At 45.7% G+C, this 24,671-nt stretch overlaps 1 protein-coding gene across 3 annotated transcripts in view; it reads right to left on the reverse strand.

Moving 5' to 3' along the window:
- The window catches only part of ASB13 (ankyrin repeat and SOCS box containing 13), a 31,590-nt gene extending 8,867 nt beyond the window's left edge, over window positions 1-22,723 (reverse strand). Inside the window, exons 1-5 of one of the 3 annotated variants that reach the window (XM_033100742.1) lie at window positions 22,524-22,656; window positions 9,300-9,409; window positions 6,741-6,928; window positions 5,338-5,488; window positions 2,913-3,047 (exon numbers count right to left, since the gene is read on the reverse strand). In XM_033100742.1, the coding sequence (XP_032956633.1) occupies window positions 2,913-3,047; window positions 5,338-5,488; window positions 6,741-6,827 (373 nt within the window). In that variant the 5' untranslated portion in view covers window positions 6,828-6,928; window positions 9,300-9,409; window positions 22,524-22,656. Of the gene's footprint in view, window positions 1-2,912; window positions 3,048-5,337; window positions 5,489-6,740; window positions 6,929-9,299; window positions 9,410-9,794; window positions 9,904-22,523 lie in introns of those variants that run through there. The other 2 variants (XM_033100744.1, XM_033100741.1) reach the window with 2 other exon arrangements.
- Between the last annotated feature and the right edge of the window lie 1,948 nt (window positions 22,724-24,671).

Raw genomic sequence — 24,671 nt, forward strand, 5'->3', positions numbered from 1 at the left:
CACCATACATTCTTATTACAATATTATTGGCTATATTCCCTGTGCTGTACTTTATATCCTTGTGACTGTTTTTATAACTGACAATTTGTACTTCTTAATCGCTTCATCTTTTTCACCCATCCCCTGGCAACCATTCATTTGTTTCTGTTTTGTTTGTTCATTTATTTTGTTTTTTTAAGATTCCACATATAAGTGAAATCATATGGTGTTGCCTTTCTCTGAGGTGTCTCGGTGTGGGCCTCTGTGGGTTTATCTTATTTGGGATTGTCTGCACTTCCTGGGCTTGTATGTCTATCTCCTTCAACAGGGTAGGGAAGTTTTAGCCATTGTTTGTTTAAATAGGTTTTCAGTTGTTCTCTCTCTTTCTTCTCCTTCTGGTACCCCTATCATGCGAATGTTACTATGGCTGATGTTATGCCAGAAGTCCCTTAAACTAGCCCCATTTTTTTCCCTTTTTTTGCAGTTCCAATTAGGTGTTTTGCTCTACCTTGTCTTCCAGATCATTGATTGGCTTCTCTGTTTCATCTAATTTACTGTTGATTCCCTTTAATGTGTTCTTCAGTTCAGTTACTATATTCTTCATTTCTGGCTGGTTCTTTTTTATGGTTTCTATCTCTTTTTTGAAGTTCTCACTGAGTTCATCTACTCTTCCACCTAAGTTCATTGAGTAGCCTTATAACAGTGTTTTGAACTCAACATCTGGTAGATTGCTTGCCTCCATTTTGTTTAGTTCTTCTTCTGGAGTTTTGTCCTGTTCTTTCATGTGGGACATGTTTCTTTGTCTCCTCATTTTGGCTGCCTCCCTGAGTTTGTTTCTATGTATTAAGTAGGTCTGCCATGTCTCCCAGTCTTGGCAGAGTGGCCTTAGGTAGCAACTGTCCTGTGAGGCCCAGTGGCACAGTCCCCCTGATCACCAGGGCCAGGTGCTCCAGGATTGTGCCCATGTGGGTTGTGTGTGCCCTCCTGTTGTAATTGAGCCTTGATTGCTGTTGGCATGTCAGTGTATGGATTTGACCCTCAGACTGACTGGTTGTGAGGACTGGTGGTGACTACAACAGACAAGCTTATGTAGGGGTGACCTACCTATGGAGTGGGAGTCTCTTTAGCGAGGCTATAGTGCCAGCTGAGTCCGCCCTTCAGGTATGTCGTTTGTGGAGCTGGTTGGGTAGTGCCCTGGTGTGGTCTGATGCTGATTACCAGGTATATTGGTTCTGGAGTCTCTTGGAATGGGCTCTGGTGCAGGCCAAGGTCAGCCATCATTTGTGCCTGGCTTGGGACCACCTAGTGGGAGCTACAAAGTGACCTGTGGTTGGCTGCCACTTGTGCTGGGCTTCACGGCATTTAGGAGAGGCTATCCTGTGAATTGAGGCTGGCTGCCACTTATGCTGGGCTTGGGACCGCTTAGTGGGCACCACAATGTGAGCTGAGGCCAACTGCCTCCTGTGTCAGGTTTGTGGCTACTTAGTTGAAGCTATGTTCCAGGCCAACTCTAGCTGCAGCTTATGCCAGGATTAGGGCCACCTGATGGGCGTTACAATGCAAGTTGAGACCGGTAGCCACTTATGCCAGGCTTGGGGTCACTTAGTAAGAGGTACAGGGCATGCCAAGGTGAGACACTGCTTGTTTGGGGTTTGTGGACCTTTCAGAGATTTTCGGAAAGTCCACAGCACAAGCTCACAAGCTGAGGCAGGCCATTTGTGTGGGAAAGCCCCTGGAAGTAGCTTGGGTTGGGCACATGAGTTGAGCGGGACAGGGTCTTAGGGATTCACCAAGGCAGGGAGAGAGGTGATAGCTAGGTTAATGGAGAACTCAGATTTGGCACCTGCTGGTTGGGTGGGAGGAGGGCTCAACAAAGGCACAATGGCGCCTGCCAGCACTTCCGTCCTCGGAGAGAGCTGCCCCAACACCTTCCCCAACCCCTTCCCCTCTATCGCTCACCCTAAAGCCAGTCAGTTCAGCTCCGGGTATGTCCCTGGCACTCTTCAAGCTGCCACCCTGGCATTGGAGCCCGGGGCGAGTGAGTCTGTGAGCGAGTGAGTCTGTGGGCAGGCCCCTCAAGAGGAGCACCTCTGTCACCTGCAGCTCTCCATCTCACCTGGACGGAGTCCCTGCTGGTTTTCACAGCCAGATGTTATGGGGTCTCCTCTTCCCAGCACTGGAGGCCTGGGCTGAGGTGCCTGATGTGGGGCTAGGACCCCTCGCTCCTCAGGGGGGACCTCCATAGCCAAGACATCTCTCCTGACTCTTAACCGCTACACACGGGTGTGGGACCCACCTGTTCAGCATCTCCACCCCTCTTACTAGTCTCACCGTGGCTTCCTTTTTATCTCCCTAGTTATAGGAGTTCTGTTCAGCTAGTCTTCAGGTGGTTCTCAGTGATGGCTATTCTGTAATTTAGTTGTGACTTTGATGTGGTCATGGAAGGAAGTGAACACAGCATTTACCTGCTCCGTCATCTTGACCGGAAGTATCCTGAGCATTTTTAGAAAACTCGACAACAACTAGGATTCCAAATGCCGCCAACCCCATTTTCCACTGGATCCCCATCTCTTTCTGATTTCGACAGCAACCTTATTAGGCAGGTATTGGATGGTCCCCTGTGGCCACTAAAAATAATGATTGGCATTTGTGGAGCACTACTATGCACTGGGTCCTGTGGAAACGTTATCACAAATCCTCCCAACAAATCTGCAAAGTAGGTTTTATTTTTCCAGTTTTATAGATATAGAAACTGAGGCCCTATTTTCAGCTGGCAAACAGAAGGGCCAGCTTCAAACCTGGGCTGTCTGACTCTACCACCTAGCTCTCTGCTGGCATATGGTGCTGGTAAACACGACACACCTGCACTGAGCAGTGCACATATACACATTGATGCACCTACACTGAACAGAGCAACTATAAACACAACACACCTGCATTGAGCAGCACTTTGACACAGTCCAGATGCTCTCGGGCGCAGGCAACGTGCAGAGGGGTCCCAAAATGGCAATCATGTGCTTCCAGGTTGGCCCCAACGTCAATAAGAAGCCTCACACATTCAGAACTTCCTTAAAAGACATGGAAAAGAATGAAAACTGTCAATGAACATATGCATTTGAAATGACAAGCATGATAGGACCAGCAGCTGGAACAGGTAAGCCCCAGGCTTGATTTCAGGGGAAGAGAGGGGAACCAGGATTATATCCCAAGCTGAGAGAGCAGTTCAGGACCCCATGTGGCCCTAGGGAGCAAGAGGATGGTTCTCCTTTCTCCTGAGTGCACAGTTCTTCTTCTCCAAGCCTGCCTGGCAGTGGCAGAAAGGGAGCGCACAGCCAGCCTATTGCTGGGAAAACAGAAAGTTGGGGAATACCACTTCTGAACAGGACGAGAAGACTCTTCTCACTGCTCCCCTGTGAGAGAAGGTGCTCCCCCGCCTCAGGACTGCCTCCTAAACTGCATTGGGAGCACCGAGACTGGAGGGCACCCCCAGTCCAAACCTCCTGGGTAAACTACCTGAACTCTCTTACCACGCGGTTCCCAGACCAGATCTGCCTTTGCTGCCTCTTCCTCCTCTCTGGGTGCAGATTAGGGTCAAGGTTTACCATGTACAGGACTCCATCCTCTCTCATCACTTATCACGCTTCCTTTTGACACTACCGAGTTTCCACCTCTAGCCCTGAAACCCAGCCCCTCATCTACAGCCGTCTGCTGGCCATTCCCATTTGGACGACTTGACCCTACCAAGTCCTCTCCCTCCCCTTCCTGAGGTCGCCTCCTCCTGGCCAATCTGTCTCAGCCATTGGCTGTACTTCCCACTCAACCTGAGTTAGTTTTGACCCCATGCTCTCCTCTCCCTCATATCAAAGCCCATTAATTCTTCTCTCAAAGTTTTCTAAATGAATCCCTCCCACTTAGGCTCTAAGAGCTTCGCACTTGAACCATTATGATGCCCAAACTCACCTCTCTACTTCCAGGATGTCACCCCCCCTACCACCACCACCACTATTTCAGTCTATTGAAGGATAGCAGAACATGCTGCCCCAAAATATGCCACTTTGGTATATGGTTTATTTTGAGCTAAAGACAATTGAGAAGAAACAGAAGAAAAGCTCTCTGCCCCACCCCCAGATGGCCTAAAGGTAGGACATATATTCATAAAGGTGTCCCCCTCCCCTCTCTACCAGGAAGGACAGAAGTTAATCACCAGAGACCACTCTAAGTGGAGTTGCTAAAATCATCCCCATCTACCATTAGTTCCCCCAGCATTTGCTTCCCCGCTACTTGCCATCTTAGAAGCTCAAAGTCATTTTTGTTTGTTTGTTTGTTTGTTTTGTTTTGTTTTGGTCTTATCACTCCTCTAAAAATTTATTGTATGTGAGATGCACCACTCACATTAACAAACTTCTGTTTTCTCTTGTTAATCACTCCCTTGTCAGCCTAATTGGGGGGGCCCAGCCAGTGAACCTAAGATAGGTGAAAGAAAAATTTTTTCCTCCCCTACACTACACATGGATGACCACTAAACTAATCTTTCAAAAATGTTGTTTTCCTGTCATTCAATATCTGCTCAGAAATCTTCGAGAGCTGCCTGTAGCAATCCCCAGTGCCTGTGGGTGACTAAAGATGACCTAACTGGGAAGTGGGGTGAGAGGCCACAGAGAACAGTGGCCCTGCATGAAGGCATGGAAGAGGGTACACCGCACACCCCACTGAAGCACAACAAAGACAAACACCGTGCTGGTCAATCCAAATGTAGGGCACAAGTTTGCAACCTTTGCTCAGAAGAGTAGATTCCAAACTCTTTAGTCTGTCATTAAAAAATTTTCCACCAGATGGTCTCGCCCTAAATTTCCATTCTTATCTGTTGTTGCTCATCTTTTGGGAGCTTCTGATCCAGTAAGATTAGACATCATTTTCCCTAGACATGGCCTTCCTCTTATGCTCCCACATCTAAGGTCCATTCAATCTTGGAGGGCAGTTGAAATCCCGCCTGCTCCCTGAGCCTGCAGGACCAGCTTCCCCTCCTGCTGAGAGCACGTCCTCTGGGATGTGACTGGGTCTCGTCTCCCAACGAGATCAGGGGTACAAGGCAAAAATGGCAGCAAAGACCGAGAAAGACACTGCAGAGTGGACCAATCTCCAGTGTGAATGCCTGAAAGGCACTGAGCATCTACTAAGAAATAGAATCCTATCATGGAAGCAACAGCCCCCTAGTCCTGGGTGAGGACTGTATCTCTAAGAGGACAGCTGAGGATCTCCATGCCAAGTGACCAGGAACCAGATACAGAGAGGGAGCTCTCTTGGGCCAGCCAATGGCTTCTAATTCCCGTCCATACGGTTCCCTTCCACCCAACTCACCGCTCATGCAGGCTTCGTGCAGTGGAGAGGCCGTATACAGGGGCGGGTTGACCTTGGCCCCATAGGACAGCAAGAGCTTCACACACTCGAGGCTGCCTGAGGCACAGGCATCGCACAGTGGGGTGCTGCCGTCAATGTTCCGGGCGTCCACCTCATGGGGAGGAAGAAACAGGTATCACAGGGCGGGGTAGAAAACTCGCTTTCTCATCTCGATGCATATTCATCGTGGCAAAGACATTTCTTGGCTCTCTTTGAGAAGTTCTTAGGTTTTTCTAGTATGTGCTAAGGTGCCGTGCCAGGTATGGGACTTCTCAGATGGAAAGGAACCTGGGTTGGGATGGCCTACTAGCCTCCTAAGTACAGGTGTCGTCCTGTCTGGGGCTCCCTTCTTTCTAGGGTGTATCAACTCAGCCTCACTCTCGCCACCACCCCAACACCTAATATGCACAAAGCAGGCAAGGAGAGCTCCAGGTTCAGGCTGAGGAAGGCGGGGCGTAAAAATGGGCTTTAAGTCCAGCCTCAGCTAGGAGTGCCTGAAACTGCTTAGTGTGCCTCCTTCTAGCTGGAAAATCACACGGCAGGAAAAAGGCAACTCCCCAACTGGCAGGTTCTGCTTAGAATTTGTCCAAATTCAGCTGCTATTTGGGTACATGCTGAAGCTTGTTCCCTTTCCTCCTGAACCGCTTTCATGGCCAAACTTTGGGGAAAAGTAAGCAGTACACCGTGAACCCTGACCCTGGAGCCTGCATTCTCCGATGCAATCCATCCCAGCAGCATCCGGGCCAGCCCCTGTCAGCTCACCCAGCGCATTGTCAAATATCCAGCAATCCCACCAGCCAGAAGGCACTGAGTATGGCATGAGTCCTTACACCAGGGAAAGCAGCAAATCAGAATCTTGTTTATGTTCCTTTTAACCTTTTTTTCCAGAGAGCAGTGTGCCAGCATCCCACTTAGTCATCCTGCTCTCTGAGCCCAAATAGCAGCACTTCAGCCAATGCCCCACCAGCCCTCCAGAGAGCCTGTCTGCGATGTACTCGGCCTGTTAGGCCCCCTGCCGGGTGCAGGGCAGGGCACTCCTTCCACCATTTTGCTAAAACTGCCTTCCCTTTTACCGCCAGTGACTCCCCTACCAGCCAAGTTCATGGCCACACTGACTGATCCTAGTGTGCGGTTGACAGAAAGGGCCCCTCTCCGCCCTTGATTTCCACCATGCCTCATTCTGGCTTCTGCTTTCCTTTCCTTCTCCTTTCCTGCAGGGGTTTCTTTCCTTTCCAAGCATTTGCAAATCACAGAACGCTAATTCAAAAACCCTTCTTTTCTTCCCTCTACATGCCACTTGACCTTGTCCCATCGATGCCCGCAGCCACAGCCAGTCTCGCGGGGTGTCCTAAAGGGCCGCTCACCTGGGCCCCGGCGGCCAGCAGCAGTTGCACGCACTGTGCCTGGCCTTGCAGACTGGCTGCGTGCAGGGGCGTGATGGAGTCCACCATGACCTGGTTGACACAGGCGCCATTCTCGATCAGCTGCTGCAGCTGCAGGGCCTCACCACGCTGGGCAGCCTCGTGCACGGGGGTGCGTTCCACCCAGAAGCCTAGAAAGGCAATGGACCTAGTGATGAGACCATGCCACTTCTACAAAGGTCAGATGAATACACTTACAACTCCAGAGACCCCTTAGGAAACTCAGACACCACGTGTGATTGTGTAGTTGGTCCAAATACTCCACTCAAACTCCTGGAGACCGGACTTTGGCGAGTCTTTGGCAGGATATGAGGGCCTCCGTAATGGGGCCTTGCTCACCTCCTTGGCCCCTCTCCCACACCGCCCCACAAACCTCTGTGCAGTCACACTGGCAGCTCATCACTGCCCCTGCCATGTCACACCCGCATCTCCTTGTGTGTATTCTTCTCTGCCTGAAATGCCCACCTTCACCCCGACCCCAAGCGTCCATCCTGCAATCTCCTGTTAAGACACCTACATATTCCACATGAGCCCAGTTGAAACACCTCCTTCTCTGGGAAACACTTCTCCCACAATACTCGCACATACACACTCATTTACACTGTCCTCCTCCTTGCCTGGGAGTGCCTTGAAAGTAGGGACCAGGTTTTAATGCCTCAATTTTAGCAGATCCCTTGGGATTTTCTACACACAAAATCATGTCATCTGCACATAAAGATAATTTTGCTTCTTCCTTTTTAATCTGGATGCTTTTTTATTTTTTCTTGCCTTGTTGCCCTAGCTTGAACTTCTAGTACAATGTTGAACAAGAATGGTGACAGCAAACACCCATGTCTTGTTCCTGGTCTTGGAGCTAAAGCTTTGTCTTTCACCGTGAAGGACAATGTTAGCGTGGGGTTTTGTATATACGTTTTATCAGGTCGAGGAAGTTCCTGCCTGTTTCTAATTTGTTGAGTGTTTTTATCATGAGAGAGTGTTGGATTTTGTCAAATACTCTTTCCGCACCTATAACTATGATCATGCCATCTTAATTCTATCAGAATGGTGTATTATGTTCATTGTTTTCAGATATTAAATCAACCATACATTCCTGGGATAAATCCCACTAGGTCTTGGTGTATAATCCTTTTTATATGATGCTAGATTTGGTTTGCTAGTATTCTTTGAGGATTTTTGCGTCTATTTTCATAAGTGTCGTTTATCTTGTGATTGATGGATTTGTCTAGTTTTAGTATCAAGGTAATACTGATCTCATAAAATGAGCTGGTCAGTATTCTCTCCTCTTCTAATTTTTGAAAGAGTTTTTGAAGAATTGGTATTAAATCTGTCAATGTTGCGTCAAATTCACCTGTGAAGACATCTGGGCCTGGGCTATCCTATATTAAGTTTTTAAATTACTAATTCAATCTCTTTCTTTGTTATAGCTCTATTCAGATTTTATATTTTTGAGTCAGTTTTGGTAGTTTGTAGGTTGTACCTTTCTAGGAATCTGTTCACTTCATTCATGTTATCTAACTCGTTGGCATACAATTTGTTATGGACTGAATTGTGTCCCCGATCCCCACCCCAAATTTAATATATTGAAGCCCTAACCCCTAGTACCTCAGAATGTACTCGTAACTGTATTTGGAGATAGGGCCTTCCCAGAAGTAGTTAAGCTAAAGTGAGGCCATTAGGGAGTGTGGGGGAGAGGAAGGGAGTGCTGAAACGCAAAGAAGATTTGATTTCCACAAAATACATAAGCCAAGCTTAAGGAACTTTCTACTTATCATCTCAAGAAGGGTCCCCAGTGTGTTTCCCAGTAGTAATTAATAGTCACCCGTGGGCCTGTCTTGGGGGGGTAGTGAAAAGTGGCTATGGGTTACTTTAAAGTCAATCAGAGGGGAGCAACACCCCAAGGGCAGAATGAGCAGTGGCACCCCTAAAAAGAGGAGAGCAGGACGAGGCCCTAGGGCTTTCAGCAAGAAGGAAGTACAGCTCAGGAATGCTGGGCACTGGGGCTGCCTGTGGCTGAGTGGCAGGCAGCCTGGCATGGCTCCCACGTGCAGCAGCTACCTAGAGAGATGTGGCATCTTCCACTGCAGGGTAGAGAGACGAATAAGATGTGACAAATAAGCAGTTCCTGGTCACAGAGGATGTGCAAATAATTCAAAACAGCATGATGACTTTGGTACTGGAGGAATATTTCAAGTTATGAGAACTTAGAAGCAAGACCACCCACGTGTCCAGGGCCAGTCAGGAAAGCATCATGGAGGAGGCAAGCTACAGTGTGTTTGTGTTTGTGACAAGCATGGCATGTTTGGCTGTGTATTCCCAGCGTCTGGCACAGAATATGGCTCAACACAGATGGTCATATCCACCCACTTGTTTAAGAATAAGCGAATGAATGAATTGAGGGAATCGCTAAAAAATATTATAAAGTCTGGACATCAAATTTTTAAAAGAAAAGCTAATTTTCTTTCTTTATGACCAGTCTACGTGTATAAAGGAAATGCAACTTACTGGTAACCAGCGGCAGCCACGGATGGCAGAGATCAGAAGCAGCAGGTGTGATAACAAAGAAAAGAAACTTGTGCACATCAAAGGGCACGATCAACAGATTGAAAGGCAACCTACAGAATGGGAGAAAATATTTTCAAATCGTGTATCTGAAGGGGTTAATATCCAGAATATATAAAGAACTCCTGCAGCTCAACAACACCAATAATCCAATTTACAAATGGGCAAAGGACTTAAATAGATATTTCTCCAAAGAAGACATACAAATGGCCAACAAGCATATGAAAAGATGTTCAACATCGCTAATCATCAGAGAAATGCAAATCGAAACCACAATGAGCTATCCCACAAGGACGCTACTATCAAAAAAACAGAAAATAAATGTTGGCGAGGATGTGGAGAAATCGGAACCCTTGTGCGTTGTTGGTGGGAATGTAAGATGGTGCAGCCAGTATGGAAAAGAGTATTCTGGTTCCTCAAAAAATTAAAGAGAATTACCATATGATCCAGGAATCCCACTTCTAAGTATATATCCAAAGGAATCGAAAGCAGTGTGTTGAAAGATGCATGTACCCCCATGTTCACTGCAGCATATTCACAATGGCCAAGAGGTGGAAGCACCCAAGTGTCCGTGGATGAATGACTGGATAAAGAAATGAGGTTTATCCATATAAAACAGTATTATTCAGCCTTAAAAAAGAGGGAAATTCTGTCACATGAATGAAACTTAAGGACATTACGCCACGTGAAATAAGCTTGTCACAGAGAGACAAATACTTATATGATTCCACTTACATGAGTTATCAAATTCGTAGTGACAGAAAGTAGAATGGTGATTGCCAGGGGCTGGGGGGGGTTGGGGGGAGAAAGGAGGAGTTTACCAGGTGCAGAATTTCAGTGTTGCAAGAAGACAAAGTTCTGAATATCTGTTGCACAACAATGTGCATATAGTTAACACTCCTGAACTGTAAACTTAAAATGTACCACCTTAACCATTTCTATGTGGCTTTTTTTTTTTTACCACAATTAAAAATTTTAAAACCATTTTCAGAAAAACGTAACAAAAAGATGGAGGAAGCCCTGGGAGTGGAGAGGTTGTCACCTGCAGCTGGTACCAACCGCAGGCTGTCATCAACAGGAGACAGTTACAGTGGGAGGGGAGGGGCAGAGGGTGAGATGGTGGCCTCACTAGCCTCTGGGGACTCCAGGAAGGGCTGAGAAGCAAGGAGAGGGGAGAACCACCCCTATATAAAGGACATGGGGGCTGCATGGTGCCCCACAGAGCTTTGAGAATGCCCTGGCCCTTAGTGGGGAGCCCAGCTTTCCCTCAGAGAAAAGGTGAGGAGTTATTTACCTTAAAACAAAACGATAACATCCTCTTATAGTTAGTGAAGAAAGCAGGGGGAGACACTACATTAGTTACCCCCCTGCCAGGCCGGACCTCAGGCTCTGTTTCCAGCCCTGTGCTTGGACCCCAGTTCTGACATGACACCCCATCCCCCTGGGAGATGGGCCACCCTGGAAACCTGAGACCTTCCTATTCTGGCAAGTTCCCTGTAGGAGGAGCATTCCCCTAAATCCCAGCCCAGCCACTAACTGGTTTCCTAGCTCCCCTCCTCCCGTCACCCCCTTCCCCCACTTCACACCAGCCTCCAGTCTTCCCATCCCTCCCCTGGCCTCCTCCCTTGGCCCGTGCCTAATGCAGCTAAATCTTGCATAGGTCATGTGGGGCCTGCTCAGGACCCTTCAATTGGCCCTTTCTTCAGGATAAAATCCACACTCCTTCGCAGCCAGGTACGTAGGCCCTCCAGGATGGAGTTCCAGACCTTTTCCCTGTCTTCCCCCTTTCATATCCCTCCCATTGGCACCCCCGTGCCCTCCCCACCCACACACCCACACACACACACACACACACACTGTCTCCAATATACTGAGCTTCATATAGCTCACATAGGGTCAAGTGGTCCAGGCCCTGTGCCTTTATACTTGTTGTCCCCAACTGAAACGAAGCCCCCCAGCTCCCCATTCCCCATCCTCTGCCTGAGTGAGTAAATTCCTCCTCACCCAGTAAGACCCAGTCGAATGCCTGCCTCTCCTGTCTTTACTCCATCTCTGTACAGATAGCTGTGCACACCTGCGCATCATTTGCACTCCTCTCCCGTCCTTCCTTGAGCATTTTTAGGATAGGACAAGGGAAAAACCCTCTGGTTCCAGCACAGCACCTGATACACAGGTATGGGATGAATGAATACTCTCCAGAAGCAGGTTTTACTAGCCAGACAACTTCTTCCCCTGGCAGTTGGATCTGCCCTCCCCCCCAACCCCCCCGCCAAAGCACAAGTACCTCCCAGCCCCTTACACGCCTGCTCAGCCCATGACACTGAGCCAGGTGCCAGGGTACCAATTAAATAGTCTGTTGTAACAAGAGCGAGGCTGCAGTCCTGGAAGAACATCTGAGCACTTATGCCCCAGACTGAGAGCTGCATCCCAGCTCGCCTCTCGCTTGTGCTTTGATTTGAGGTCATGATGACACTTGTGTCAGGCCTCGTGTTGACCAGCTGCTTGCTGGCAAGCCCAAGCTCGTGAAGGGTTAAATAAAGACCTTCCTCTTGAAAACTAGGAAGTTTCACCTACGTCCTCTACACATCTACTGCCGGATGACAGGCAGTCAGTCACCCAAGGAGGAATGACAGGCGCTTGAGAACACGTGCCACTTCTCTGCCCCACAATATGACCTAATTGATTCATCCTGTGTACCCCAGGTGCACCTTTCTAGCTCCCAGCTCCAGCACCTTCTTTGCCTTAGCTGGGGCTCCTAGCACCTCACATCGGAGGGCCCCAGGCCCAAACCCATCCATCAGGAATTAAGAAGCCCTAGTGGAGTACTTCAAGTGTTTCTGCATCCACCTGCCCTGAACGGGACAGTATGCAGTGACCGAGGAGCCTCAGGAATCACCCAATGTCTGCCTGTCCCTTACCATGAGCTCTGTGGCCTTGGGCAGGTTACCCTCTCAAAGCCTCAGTTTTCTCGCTTATAAAATGGAGATATTTTTGCCTAGCCCGCAGGGTGGCTGTGAAAACTGAATGGACGCTATTTTACACAGTGCCCAGCCAATTGTAAGTGCTCAGTGAATGACAGACGCTATGACTATGAAAGGATCATTATCATTGTGACTACTTCTGCCCGCCCTGCTGGGATCTTGGGTTCCAGCTTCACTATCTGTCCTTGTTCCATAATAAGCTCCACCTTGGACCCCACTTCCAGTAACTGGCTCCTGTGTGAGGCCCCTGCACTGAGCCTAGGCCCGCTTTACCTGCACAGTTCCTGGGCCCCCTGACACTGGATGGAGCCTGCATTTCCACCAGCTTCCACCAGCTCACCACAGCCAGCTGTTAAATATCCAGGAATCCCGCCAGCCAGAAGCCACTGGGGACTCAAAAATCAGCCATGGTGTGAGTATTTACACCAGCGGGAGCAGCAAATCAGGATCTTGTTTTTGTTCCTTTTTAATTCTTTTTCCTCCAGAGAGCCACTTTACCAGCATCCACTTAGTCGTCACAGAGACCAGAATCCTGCTCATTGAGTCAAACAAAGAACCTCCAAGCAAAGGAGCCTCCAAGGCCTCCCACCCCCCACCCCCCCAGATAGCCTGCGATGTATGCAGCCTACTAGGTCCCTGCCCACATCAGAGAAGGATGCTCAGCGGCCCTACCACGGTCTCCTGAGACAGGAACCCAGGCCATTCTGACTGAGCTGACCCTGACCGTGACCCTGGCCCTGCTCCAGGCCTTTCTTCCTCCAGCTGGGCCGGCCTCCCCACGGGCAGCAGCCATGCTCTAACAAAGAGTGTTTTCCAAACACCGCAGAGAACACCTTTACAACAAAGTTAATCCAGCACACTGGCAATGAATTGAGGTCAACATCCACCCAGCACCCTTGCATGTTGCTTGGGCTGGGAATTTTGTTCCAAGAATGTCATTAAGGGCAGCCTAGCGTCCTCACTGCAGGAAGGCCCTTCTCTGGCACAGCTGTGAATTGAAGATAATCTTCAGGCTCTGGCATAAGCCTTTCCCCCAAATATTCCAGCAAACATTCTTGACGTGGCGACCTTCTGCCATACCCCATCCATAAATGCAGCCAAGATGGAAGGGAGGGGAGGCCATTCCTGAGGGATGTAGTGGTCGGGACGGACTCTGAAGCTACAGGGGAGATGGTTTTCTGAGGCCTGCTCTCTGGTCCAACCCTCAGCTCTCAGGAGAAAGACAGGGATCCTGAGTGACAGACACAGCCCCCAAGGTGCCAGAAGGACAAGGATATCTGTGTAAAAGCTAACAATGAATTTAAGAGCTGCAAGGACCTTAGAAATCCTTTACAATCAACACTTCCAGAAAAGTACGACAACGTATGCCCATCCCTCTCACGGTAAAGGAATCAAAAAAGAAGCAGGTCAGAAACCCACAAGGACAAACAGACCAGCACCTAAGGATGACAAATCCTACTCTGCAGGACACTCTAAGGTCCAAAAACACAATATATGTGAAAGAGCCTGGCACAAAGTGGGTACTTAATAAACGGTGTTTATCAGGACCAGTAATTGTGACTAGTGCAGTCTGAGTTACAGTTTTAGTACCAGAAAATAGCAGTCAGCTTGATTCTCGAAGGAAAACAAATCTTTCTTTTTATATGTAGAAACTTACTTGAGAACTGGGGCTGAGTGTTGCATTGCTTTTTTTTTTTAACCTTTATTTTTTAAAAATTAGTTTCAGGTATACAAAACAATGTAATAGTTAGACATTTATCATCTATACCCCTCACAAAGTGATACCCCCCCAATCTACTACCCCTCTGACATCGCACATAATCCATTGCTTTGTAAGAGATTTTTTAGCAAGGTCTTTTTCAATGTTTTAATTATGAATAATAACCCAAGTATTGTGTATCGGTAAACATGAGGACAAATGGCATACAGTGTGGTTTTGAGATATGCTAAATTAGGTAAAAAATAAATAGGAAAGGTTACCTTCCTAGAGACAAAACAGTCAAAACTTGGTAAGAGAAGAAAAAAAGAAAGTGAAAGAGAATAAGTGAAAACGAAAGAGAAGTGAAAATAGATTACTACTAAGAAGTGACAGACAGCAAGAAAAAGCAGAGAGGTAGGAGGAGGCAGCTTCTTAATGCAGTCCTTCTGCAGACAGGTCTCCCCAAACACCATCAGCTCTGCTCATCTCCTGCTCTCACCTCCTCTCCCCCCCTTCGGTAACCACAGAGCACAGAGGGTGGGGGCTTTGCATCCTAACCACTGAGCAGTCATCCTCTGTCTCAGCCCAGGGACTTTGGGAAGTTTTTCATTTGAAATCATCTGAGTCTCAGTTTTCTTATCATTGGAGATCACATTTCACAGGGCTGTTTGAAGAAGAAAACAAAATAATGATGTACAATGCTTTGCCCAGAAAAGTACCTCAGTAAGAGTTTGTAACTCACTACCTGCGATTTCTTTGGGCACCTTCATTTGCCCTAAATAGGCTTCTTTGGTTTGTTTGTTTACAAGTCCTCTTTGAAGCGCAATTTTAGGATAAGCTTTCGGTTGTAAATATCTCTCTACCCATGGGGGTGGTAGGGAGGGAAGAGCTACAGATGCTGACACTGAGTCTACAGAGAGCCCCCAATCCACTGAGAGTCAGGTCCCTACCCTAACTCCCTGCATGCAATCAAAGCATCTGGCCTGACTCCCAAACCTCTCTGCAGTACCTCTCTCACAAACACAAATGCACAGCCAACGTTTATAAGAAAAGAGATCAAAACAAACAGAACATAAGAACTTCTGAAGAAACTAGGTCAATGCAGGTAAAAGCGTCTAAAAAACTATTCTCGATCCCTCAGAAGAGAGGAGAGGAAATACTGAAACTCTATCCGGGGACTTTCTAAAGAAAAACTCAAGGAATAAGAAAGAGCTTTCAGCAACAAAAAATATGATAGCAAAAATTAAAAACAAATCCAATAAAAGAATTGGAAAATGAAGTTCAGATAATCTAGAGAGTAGAACAAAAAAGGAGATGGAAAGTACACAAAAAAATAGTATGAAAATAAAGTTTCCATCCAGGAAGTCTTAGATCCAATTAGCAGGGGTTCCAAAAACAGAAAAGAGAACTCTCAAAGAAATTACACTAAAAAGTCTCTCAGTTGAAGGGGCTGAGCCTATAAATGAGGAGAGTCCTATGAGTAGCCCGAGTGATGTATAAAAAGGGCCACACCAAGCCACACTGTCATGTAATTTCAGAACACCAAGGATAAGGAAAACCCCTAAAAGTTTCAGAGAGGAAAAAAAAAATCACAAAGAATCAGGATTCAGAATGGCGTCTGACCTCTTAAAACAGTTCTGGAAACTCGAGGATAGGAGCCATGCCTTCAACATTCTGTGGCAAAAGGATTTCCAGCCCAGAATTCCAAACACAGCCAGGCTGCCAATGAGGTGTGGAATCAAGGCATTTGGGGACAACAAGCAAGATCTCACATAACTTGCCTCCTCATCCCTCTTTCTGGGGACGATCCTGGAAGATGTGTTTCATCAAAATGAGGGAGTTAAATCAAGAAGAAGGAGATACGGAAAGAAGGAGATAAATCAAGGAAGAGGAAGATACGGGACTTAGGATTCAATGTGGGAGAGAGGTGAGGTGAATTCCTGGGATTTTGTCAAGGGAGGCTCCAGAGTGACAGGTGGGCAGCGACGTCAGGAGCACCCTTCGAGGCTGGAGCAGGAAGGGGCAAGCTGTTGGGGGTGTGTCCCCAAATCATCCATGAGACGAGAAAGATGGTGGAATGGGTGGGTTACCTGAGGTGCCTAAGCAGACTGAAAGGCAGCCTGGGAATAAGGTAGTGATTGTGTGTATAGAAAACTAAGCAAACAAAAATAAGTCGTTACCACTAAGAAAAGCAAAAAGTTATGCGAAGGGAGAAATGTAATCCTATCATGGCCAGGGGGTGCAATATTCCCAGTCATAATAATATAAATGCTGAATGCTGATTTAAACAACACCAACGAAAATGTAATTATGTTAGAGGATCCCAGAGAGAAATATATGGGAGTGGAGGAGCACCAAGTGGGCGAGGGCTTCCTTCTCATAACAGATGTCTGTAGGGAGAGTAAAGTTTGAAAGTCAGAAAGTCACACTGTCTGATTTGGTTAGACAAATAGAGGTAAACCAGATGAACAGCTAGAAGGGTTGGAAGAAGACAGAAATGTTTCATGCTAAGTCCTTTGGCTTCCTTTAATTTTTTAAACTATGTACACTCTTATATCCATAAGATATTATAAATGCTAATAAGAAATCCTTTATAATTCCTCGTTTAACCCATGTTAGAAAACTGAAATAAAGCAAAAGACTTGCCTAAGATCACACAGCATAGGAATCCCTGCTGTTCAAACCACCCCAGGCTTCTGCGTGTCTGTTTTTGAGTGTGTCCTATATTTAGGAAATGGCCCATCTGAACATGGGACATACTTTCTGTGCCAATGCAAAACCAAAAACCATTTAGGGCCATTCAGCACCTCTGGGATTCTTGGCTCTGATTCCTAAAAAACATTTTATGTATTGTAGCCGAAATGGCCATGATTATTTCTGGCTTTGCCTTTCTAGCCCGTCAAAGTCAAAATCTCAAAGCTTGACCACTCACACAAACATCGAATAGATTTCAGTGTTTTTTTTAGTGTACATACAAGAAGCACGGGTTACTCTAGGTTTGCTTCTTGAACTGTTTGTACGGGTCCTTTTTCCCAGTGGATTCTGAGTGATCCTTCGTATCACTGCAAATGTGGATAGCATTCATTGACCCCTGACCGCCCCCAAGCCCAGGCAGTCTACCATTTCTGGAATTGCAAGGGCTGCCATCCATGGAACGTAACATAAGCCTTAGAGCTTCCCTATAATTCTGAACCTCTGGAACCATGCAATGAAACTCACCTCACACAGAGGGAAACTCCTAACAAAAAGACCCTTTTTTGATATCTGACTCAGCGTAAGTACCTTTGAATGAGATCCCAAACTATCCAACCCACACAGAATTCTGTCATCTCACAGCAGGATGCATGTGTTTGTGTTTGTGTTAAAATTTTACTGATTCAACTGTAACCATGATGCCACAGCTGAGCTCGCTGCCGTGGAACATCTGTTAGCCTCATCAGGTATAAAAGAGCACTTTAAATGGCAGGTTTATTAAAATGCCTGGGAGAAAGCAGATCTCAGAGCACAGATTTAAAAGGGTTTTGTCAGCTTTTGCCTATTAGTATTCTCCATCCGTACCTACAGTGGCCATGAGGGAAGATCCAGAGAATTTAAATTCTCTTATCACTTGTGTAAATTCTGCTTCTTAAAATAGTGGTAAGTGATTTCTGCATCTCGAAGGACCTACTTTTCAACCTAGTCTTGTTCATCTATTTGCTTCAGTACACTGCTCCGACCACAGTTTAGTGCTGTTCAAATGTTTAGGAAGGTAGGAATAGGAGATGGAAAACATTTGCCTCCTCCCTTCTTTCTATCAGATCACACTGATTAAATTCTTGATTAATATTAGTGCTTATCTTTGTTTCTACTTCACCAATACAAGTTGGAAAGTAAATCTTTTAAAACCAAAATATGTATAATGTTTTCCAAAGGTGAGTCCCAGGAAGGCAGTCAAGCTGGGGCCTGCCAGCAGCCTGAGGAACAAAGCCATCTATCCAACAAGCAAGGAGAAGGAGAAGGAGGTCATGGAATTCCTCAGCCAGCGTTTCACAAAACAACTTCACAAGGCATATAAAGAAAAATTATTTTTATCCTGCCTTTTAATTTAGACACTGCCCTTTTATACTCCAAATTCATTACTTTGCCCTTTTATGCCTCAAATCCATTGTAAAAATTAGTACAGACAGGGCAACGTGAGACTCCACTCCTAAATTTGGAATAGGATTACCATATTGATAAGTCAGACTTAGTAGAAAAAACAGGAATCATAAACCATCCGCAGAAGCAACTCACCCCAAGATATGGGCTGAAAACACCTGGCTTAAAGAACTTGGGGAGAAAACCCAAGAAGGTGCTGGATGTCTCCTTGGGAGAGCAATGTCCCAATGTAGAAGCTTCCCACAGCAAGCTTCTACAGAGCAGGAAACTAGTTGACAAACTCTTCATCTTCCTGCTTGGCACACAGGGTCTCCCTCAAAGATGCCTATAGTTAACAAAGAAGCTTAAATCTCTCACCTTGCTGTGACAGTCAGTTGCCTTCTTCTTGTGCTTACGTGCTTGGGTTTACTTCACTTCCCTCCGTCCTTCCCCCATCCCATTCCCATAGACCTGTTCCAGATTTGCTAAAGTTTTCAGGATGTGATGGATGGGCCAAGACTTTTTCTACTTCAGTGGTTCTCAACTTTGGTTGCATGTTAGAATTACCTGACTTTTAAAATGCTTTTAAAATGTGTGGCAGCCAGGCTGTACCCCCAATTAAATCAGAATCTCTCGGGATGGGACCCAAGCATCAGCATTTTTTTAAAGATCCTCAGGTTGTTTCAGTGTGCAGCCAAGATTGCCAATCAGTGTCCAGTTCTCTCTCTATTGTAGGAAAACCCTGCCTTTCCCTTCCACTGTGTCCTGGAACCAGCTTTCCAGAGCAGCTATCCTTTCTCCTCTCCTCCTGAAGGATCTTTATGGTCTAGCCCAAGACATCCTGCTCTTATTACTGTTCCTTAACCCCCAGCTAAAGAAACTCCTAATCCCTCCCCATTCTCCAAGGTAGCAAAGGTAAACCAAAACCTTAAAACTCCTTTGTACTGCTGTAGATGGCAGCTACTGCCAGCCACAGCGACTGCCTCAGAATCCCAAATTGGTATTAAAATCGTCCTAAGCAGATTTCCTTCAGACATTTTTATTAGCAGTATAACACAGTGCCCAGAGGTTTCTCCACTAAGGGACATTTCTAAAGAGTTCTAGAATTCAGCTTTCTCTAAGGCAGAAATGGAAACACAATTTGAGAAGACATTGAGGAAGTTTACTTCTCAGCCAGGGCACTGATTATCTAAATCTCTCAAGATGCTTTCAATACAACTGTAGCTTTTAAAAATCATATTCTACAGATGCAGCAGAAGGATGAACTCATACATAGGTTCCGGGGCACTGGCATGCTCCTGACTGTGGATCCCTGAGGCAAATACATTTCTCACAGCAAGAAAGGGGATAAGGTACCATGCGGAGAAGGCAGGTAGGTGATAAAGCACTCCCAATGAAGGAGGAATATGTCTCCGTGAGTCCCCAAATGATGTAGGGGACTTTGGAGTGAGTGAGTGAGTGCTGGGATCGTGTCTCGTGAGGCCGAAGAATGGAAACACGGACCCAGGAGAGGCAAAGAGTTTTAAAAAGAGGATAGTTTATTGAAAGCAAAAAGAGTCAGGGCGCCCCGGTGGGACGGGGTCCCGAATGGGGGTGCCCAGTGACTGAGGCAAAAGCTCTTACTTTTATACCTTTCCTTGCCTGTTTGGGGAAGTGGAACTGTTTGAAGAAGGGAACTGGTGTCTTCTAATGAAATTGGTCTACCAGGATTGTTCTGCTTGCCCATCCTGGAATTAGCAAAATAAACCACTCTTATCTATCAGATCTGCTCCATTTGTCAGGCCAAAAGGAATTTTATGATTAACCTCAAGGCCTTGTTACATTATGTACTGGAGTGAAGGAGTGATTTCAAAATCTGGAGTTTCAGCATATGGCTGTCTTTGTTTATTCCACCAGGGACCTCCCTGTCTACCTAGCGACATGCTAACTAACCTGTCTCACCAGGTCTCCTGAGAAACCTACCGCAGACAGTTTACCCATTCAGTCATGAAACTAGGCCAGTACTCTAGGTAACCCTATAAATCGATTAGAGATGAACCTATTGAATGGGAAGGGTATGCACCTTTTAGCGTAAAGCAAGCAGCAACCAAAAAAACTAAAAACCCCACCTGGGTTTAAACATCAGCTTGCTTCTTTCCAGCTGTGTGAACTCAGTTTCGCCTTACATTATCAACAATGATGACCTGTCTAGGGGCTGTCCCAGGGCTGATGGCTAGTGCCCGGCACGTTATGTGCCCGGCAGCTCTGTGGCTCTTATCGCGGTCCCAGGAGCTGCCTCTCCTTTTTTTCTCTCCATCTCACCTTCTGAACACCATAGATGGCAGTGAACTGTGTTTAGAGTTGTTGGCTAAGTATAACTGAAGAACAGCAGCAGATCACCTTGCTTAGAACTCAAAGTCCCTAAAACACCCTTTAATCTTCGGCCAGCCTCTTACGACCAAGTCAGAAGCTCTTGAGGACAAATGCTGAGTATGGGGATCACTCTTTCAACTTTGCAAATAAAAACATACCTTACGTCAATAATGATCTGTATTACCTTTGCTAAGTTACTGTGTTTCCCTGAAAATAAGATCTAGCCGGACAATCAGCTCTAATGCGTCTTTTGGAGCAAACATTAATATAAGACCCGGTCTTATACAATATCATATTATATAAGACCCGGTACTATATTATGGTGAAATAAGACCGGGTCTTATATTAACTTTTGCTCCAAAAGACGCATTAGAGCTGATTGTTCGGCTAGGTCTTATTTTGGGGGAAACACAGTATAAACATGGGATTCACTTTGGGGTGTGACTTGCCCTAAATTCTTTGTACTGCCTTGATAAGGCCATATTGTGAGACTTGGCGATCTTTACCTGTGTGAGCTGTTAAAGTAAAAAATGGAAAACCTACACGCTTTGGTTGGAGTACACCACACACACACACACACACACACACACACACACACACACACACAGAATTTGAGATCAGACTATTTCAACAGCCTTGTGATGGGCCTCTACTTCTACTACTCCTGAGATAGCAGTGCTGTTTTGGATTCAACACACTGAGGTTCTTCATCGGTGTTGAGAATAAAATGTCAGCAGGACAAACCTTGAAGAAATATATTAAAACAAAGTCAAAAATATCCATGAACCCCAGAAGCTGTATATCCATTAGTTTACAATGTGCTTTTCTTCTAAAGACACGTTCCTTAAACTATGCAGAAAACATGCTCAGAAGTTATGCTGTGTTATTGAATGCTCTACATGAATCAAAATATCAAAAGATGTGTTTAAATAGGCTCCCACAGCTAGCTAGTCATTCCTTACTTAATTGATCCAATCGAATATATATCACACTGGCAGGGTCGAAGTCCTGTGTTTACCTGGGGCAGAATGCCAAGTAAAACCAGGTGTTTATTAAATGGCTTTGATGGTGTTGAAGGTGGCTCTTTTGAAAAACCAGTGAAAATAACTTTGCCTTGCTATGACTGCAATTCCTCTTAAGCTAAATTTCCCCTCAAGATTTTTCACTTTTATTTGCGTACTGTTTTCACTAGTGTAAACATACTTCCAATTTTGTTTTCTTTCCAGTCTTTTCAAAGCTCCTTTTATTCACCACAGTATTACTTCATAGGTAGGAAAGTTTGCTTCCCCAAAGAAATATCCCTTTGTCCTCTAATCCATTTCATCCTTGGGTAGCCCCAATGATAAGATTCAGTGAAGAACTGAGATCGCATTTTTTTACAGTGTGACATAGTGTCACAAGGGCACATCCTCCTTCTGGAGCTGATTCCTTCTATCTAACCTGGGTGTATCTGTGGGCTGCTAATGATACTACTGCCACACAGCCTTCTCACAGGGTGTCTTCTCTCAGAGACCTTCCAGCTCCCACCCTGGGTTCGTGCCAGGGCTGCCCTATGAACGGTCCTGCATGGGCATTTCCTAGGTTCTTCTCCAACTTGACAATGACCACGCACTACCACCCCCTAACCTCCACCCCTCCACACACACACACAGCCCGCATCTTCCCCAAGGTGCGCAGCATTCTGATGGTTCTGCAGTTCTGAAGTCCCACTACTGTCGCGTCACAATGATGACCAGCCCTGCAACGCACTGGCTGGGGACAAGGAATAGACATAGAAACCACCTCTGAATGCATGGGATCACCGGACCCCACGTCTTTAAGGACATTGCCCTCCAACCTGGGCCCACCAAAACTCCCCTGACGACACACTCAGAGGAGGGTGCTTCAAGGATCTCAAAGCCAATGTCATCGGATGCACCTCTTCAGTCCCCGAAAGCTTGCGCGGGCGGTCCTCGTTCTTTTGCCAGCCCCCCAGCCGCGTATTCCTGTACCCGAGCCCCCACGGCGCCCCGCACGTACCGACGTCACCCAGGAAGTAGCCATCCGGGGTCCGGGGCTCCATGCTGCTTGCTGCCACGCGCCCCCAGTTCTGCGTCCCTGCGCGGAGGGCCGTGGACCGCGCTGCGGGCTGGGCGGGCTGATCTGCCTTGGGGCCGAGCGTCCGGCGGAGGTGGCCGTGAGCGCCGGGAGTTGTAGTTTCCCTGCCCAGCTGGCGCGCCTCCCGGGACTCGGGGCCAGCGCCACATCGTGGTCATCTGCGTCCAACTCTGCTGTCACTGCCGCCACGCACAAAACGTGTCCATGTGCAAAATATGTGTCCATGTGTAAAATGTGCCCGTATGTCCATGTGCAAAGCGTGTCCATGTGTCCAAGTGCAAACCGTGTCCATGTGTTTGTATGTGCACAACGTATCCCTGTGTAGACGTGCAAAAGTGTTCAGCTGCTAAAACTCACTACCATCCTTTGCACTGATCGCGCTTGGCAGAGCTCCAGAGTTCCTCCATGCTTTAATTTTAAAGACGAACTTTCTACTGAAGCTGGCATATTCCCTGTTTGTTTCATCTTTCCAGGGAAATCATAAATTCCAAATTGTTCACATTCCTTGAAAAACAAAACGATTTAAAAAACTGCTACCCGAGTCTCATGGCAGAAATGAAGAACCTGTTTCCGAATGACTCCATGTTGACAATTGAACAAGGGAGTTTTGTTTGCTTGTTTTTGTTTATTTTGTAAAGCCCCTAATAAGGCTCAGAAGGTTTGACTTTGCCAAAGTTCGTTGCAGTCTCCCCACACAATTTCTCACCCACCCTGACCTGAACTGAGCCTAAATGTAGAAATTAGTTTGGCCTAGAAAGTAAAAATAGGAATTGTTGGATCTGGAAATACATAAGGACTAGCAGAGAGCAAAAGGTTTGATCTGTCACCCTGGGCAAGGCTTCCCCAGAACGGGAATCTTTATCTCCAGTCCGGACAATGGGCACTATATTGAGAAGTGGTTGAGTCCTACTTGTCAGAATCCAAAGATGTTGGGAATTGAGAACCCCAGGCCTAGGAATGAAATTTCAAGCCTATCAGCAATGTGTGTTTGTACTCTTTTTGCCACTTGTCTACTAAAATTAGGCTCTTGAATTTCTTTTTTTGCAAATTTCTTGCATTCTTTACTAAATGTAGTACACTTTTGAATTAATGTATTTGCCATAGGATGTTTTCTCCATGGCAATGCCATGTGCTTGTATGTTTGTATTTTCTTCAGTATTTCTTCCTTGATAAAATATTATTGAGATCTGAGTATAGATCATGTATATACCATAGATATTTATAAACCATACATATTTATTCAGATTTATATACTTATGTGTATATGTATGTATTTATTCTATATATGTATGTATGCAGGTATTTGCTAAAATACTGCAAAACAAATGTTCCTTATTATTAGCTTATTATGTTATAATTTTTTTCTTCATTCTATTGCTTGATTTCAAGAATTCATTGCAGAAAACCTTATTAAAGTTTTTATATATTCAGAAATATATTCTGAGAGTATTTCCCTTCTTTAATATTCAGAATGTATTTCTCCACCAAGAATCAGAATATGTATATTGTTCCATTTTGTTGTTATTAAGTCTTTAATTCATCAGGAATTTGTTGCAATGTATAGGATCTAAGTTAGTTTTTTTTCTAAACTGAAACAGAATTGTTTCCAAAATACTCATTAAATTAATTTATCTATTTTGTGTTAATCTCCTTTTATTGCATATTATGTTCCAATTATCTTTTTTATTTTTTGAGATATAATTGACATATGACACATTAGTTTCAGGTATACAACATAATGATTCTATATTTGTATACGAGTATATTGTTAAATGATCACCACTGTAAGTCTAGTTAACATCCATCACCACCCATAGTTACATTTTTTTCTTATGATGAGAACTTTTAAGATCTACTTTCTTAGCAACTTTCGAATATACAATAGAGTATTATTAACTATACTTACCATACTATACATCCCCATGACTTATTTATTTTGTAATGGGAAGTTTGTGCCTTTTGACTACCTTCGTCCACTTCGCCCACACCCCCACCTCTGGCTATCACCAATTGGTTCTCTGTATGAGTTTGTTTTTTTGTTTTGTTTTTAGATTCCACATAATTAAGATC

This window comes from Rhinolophus ferrumequinum, assembly GCF_004115265.2.
Source record: "Rhinolophus ferrumequinum isolate MPI-CBG mRhiFer1 chromosome 5 unlocalized genomic scaffold, mRhiFer1_v1.p scaffold_110_arrow_ctg1, whole genome shotgun sequence".
NCBI classification, from domain to species: domain Eukaryota; kingdom Metazoa; phylum Chordata; class Mammalia; order Chiroptera; family Rhinolophidae; genus Rhinolophus; species Rhinolophus ferrumequinum.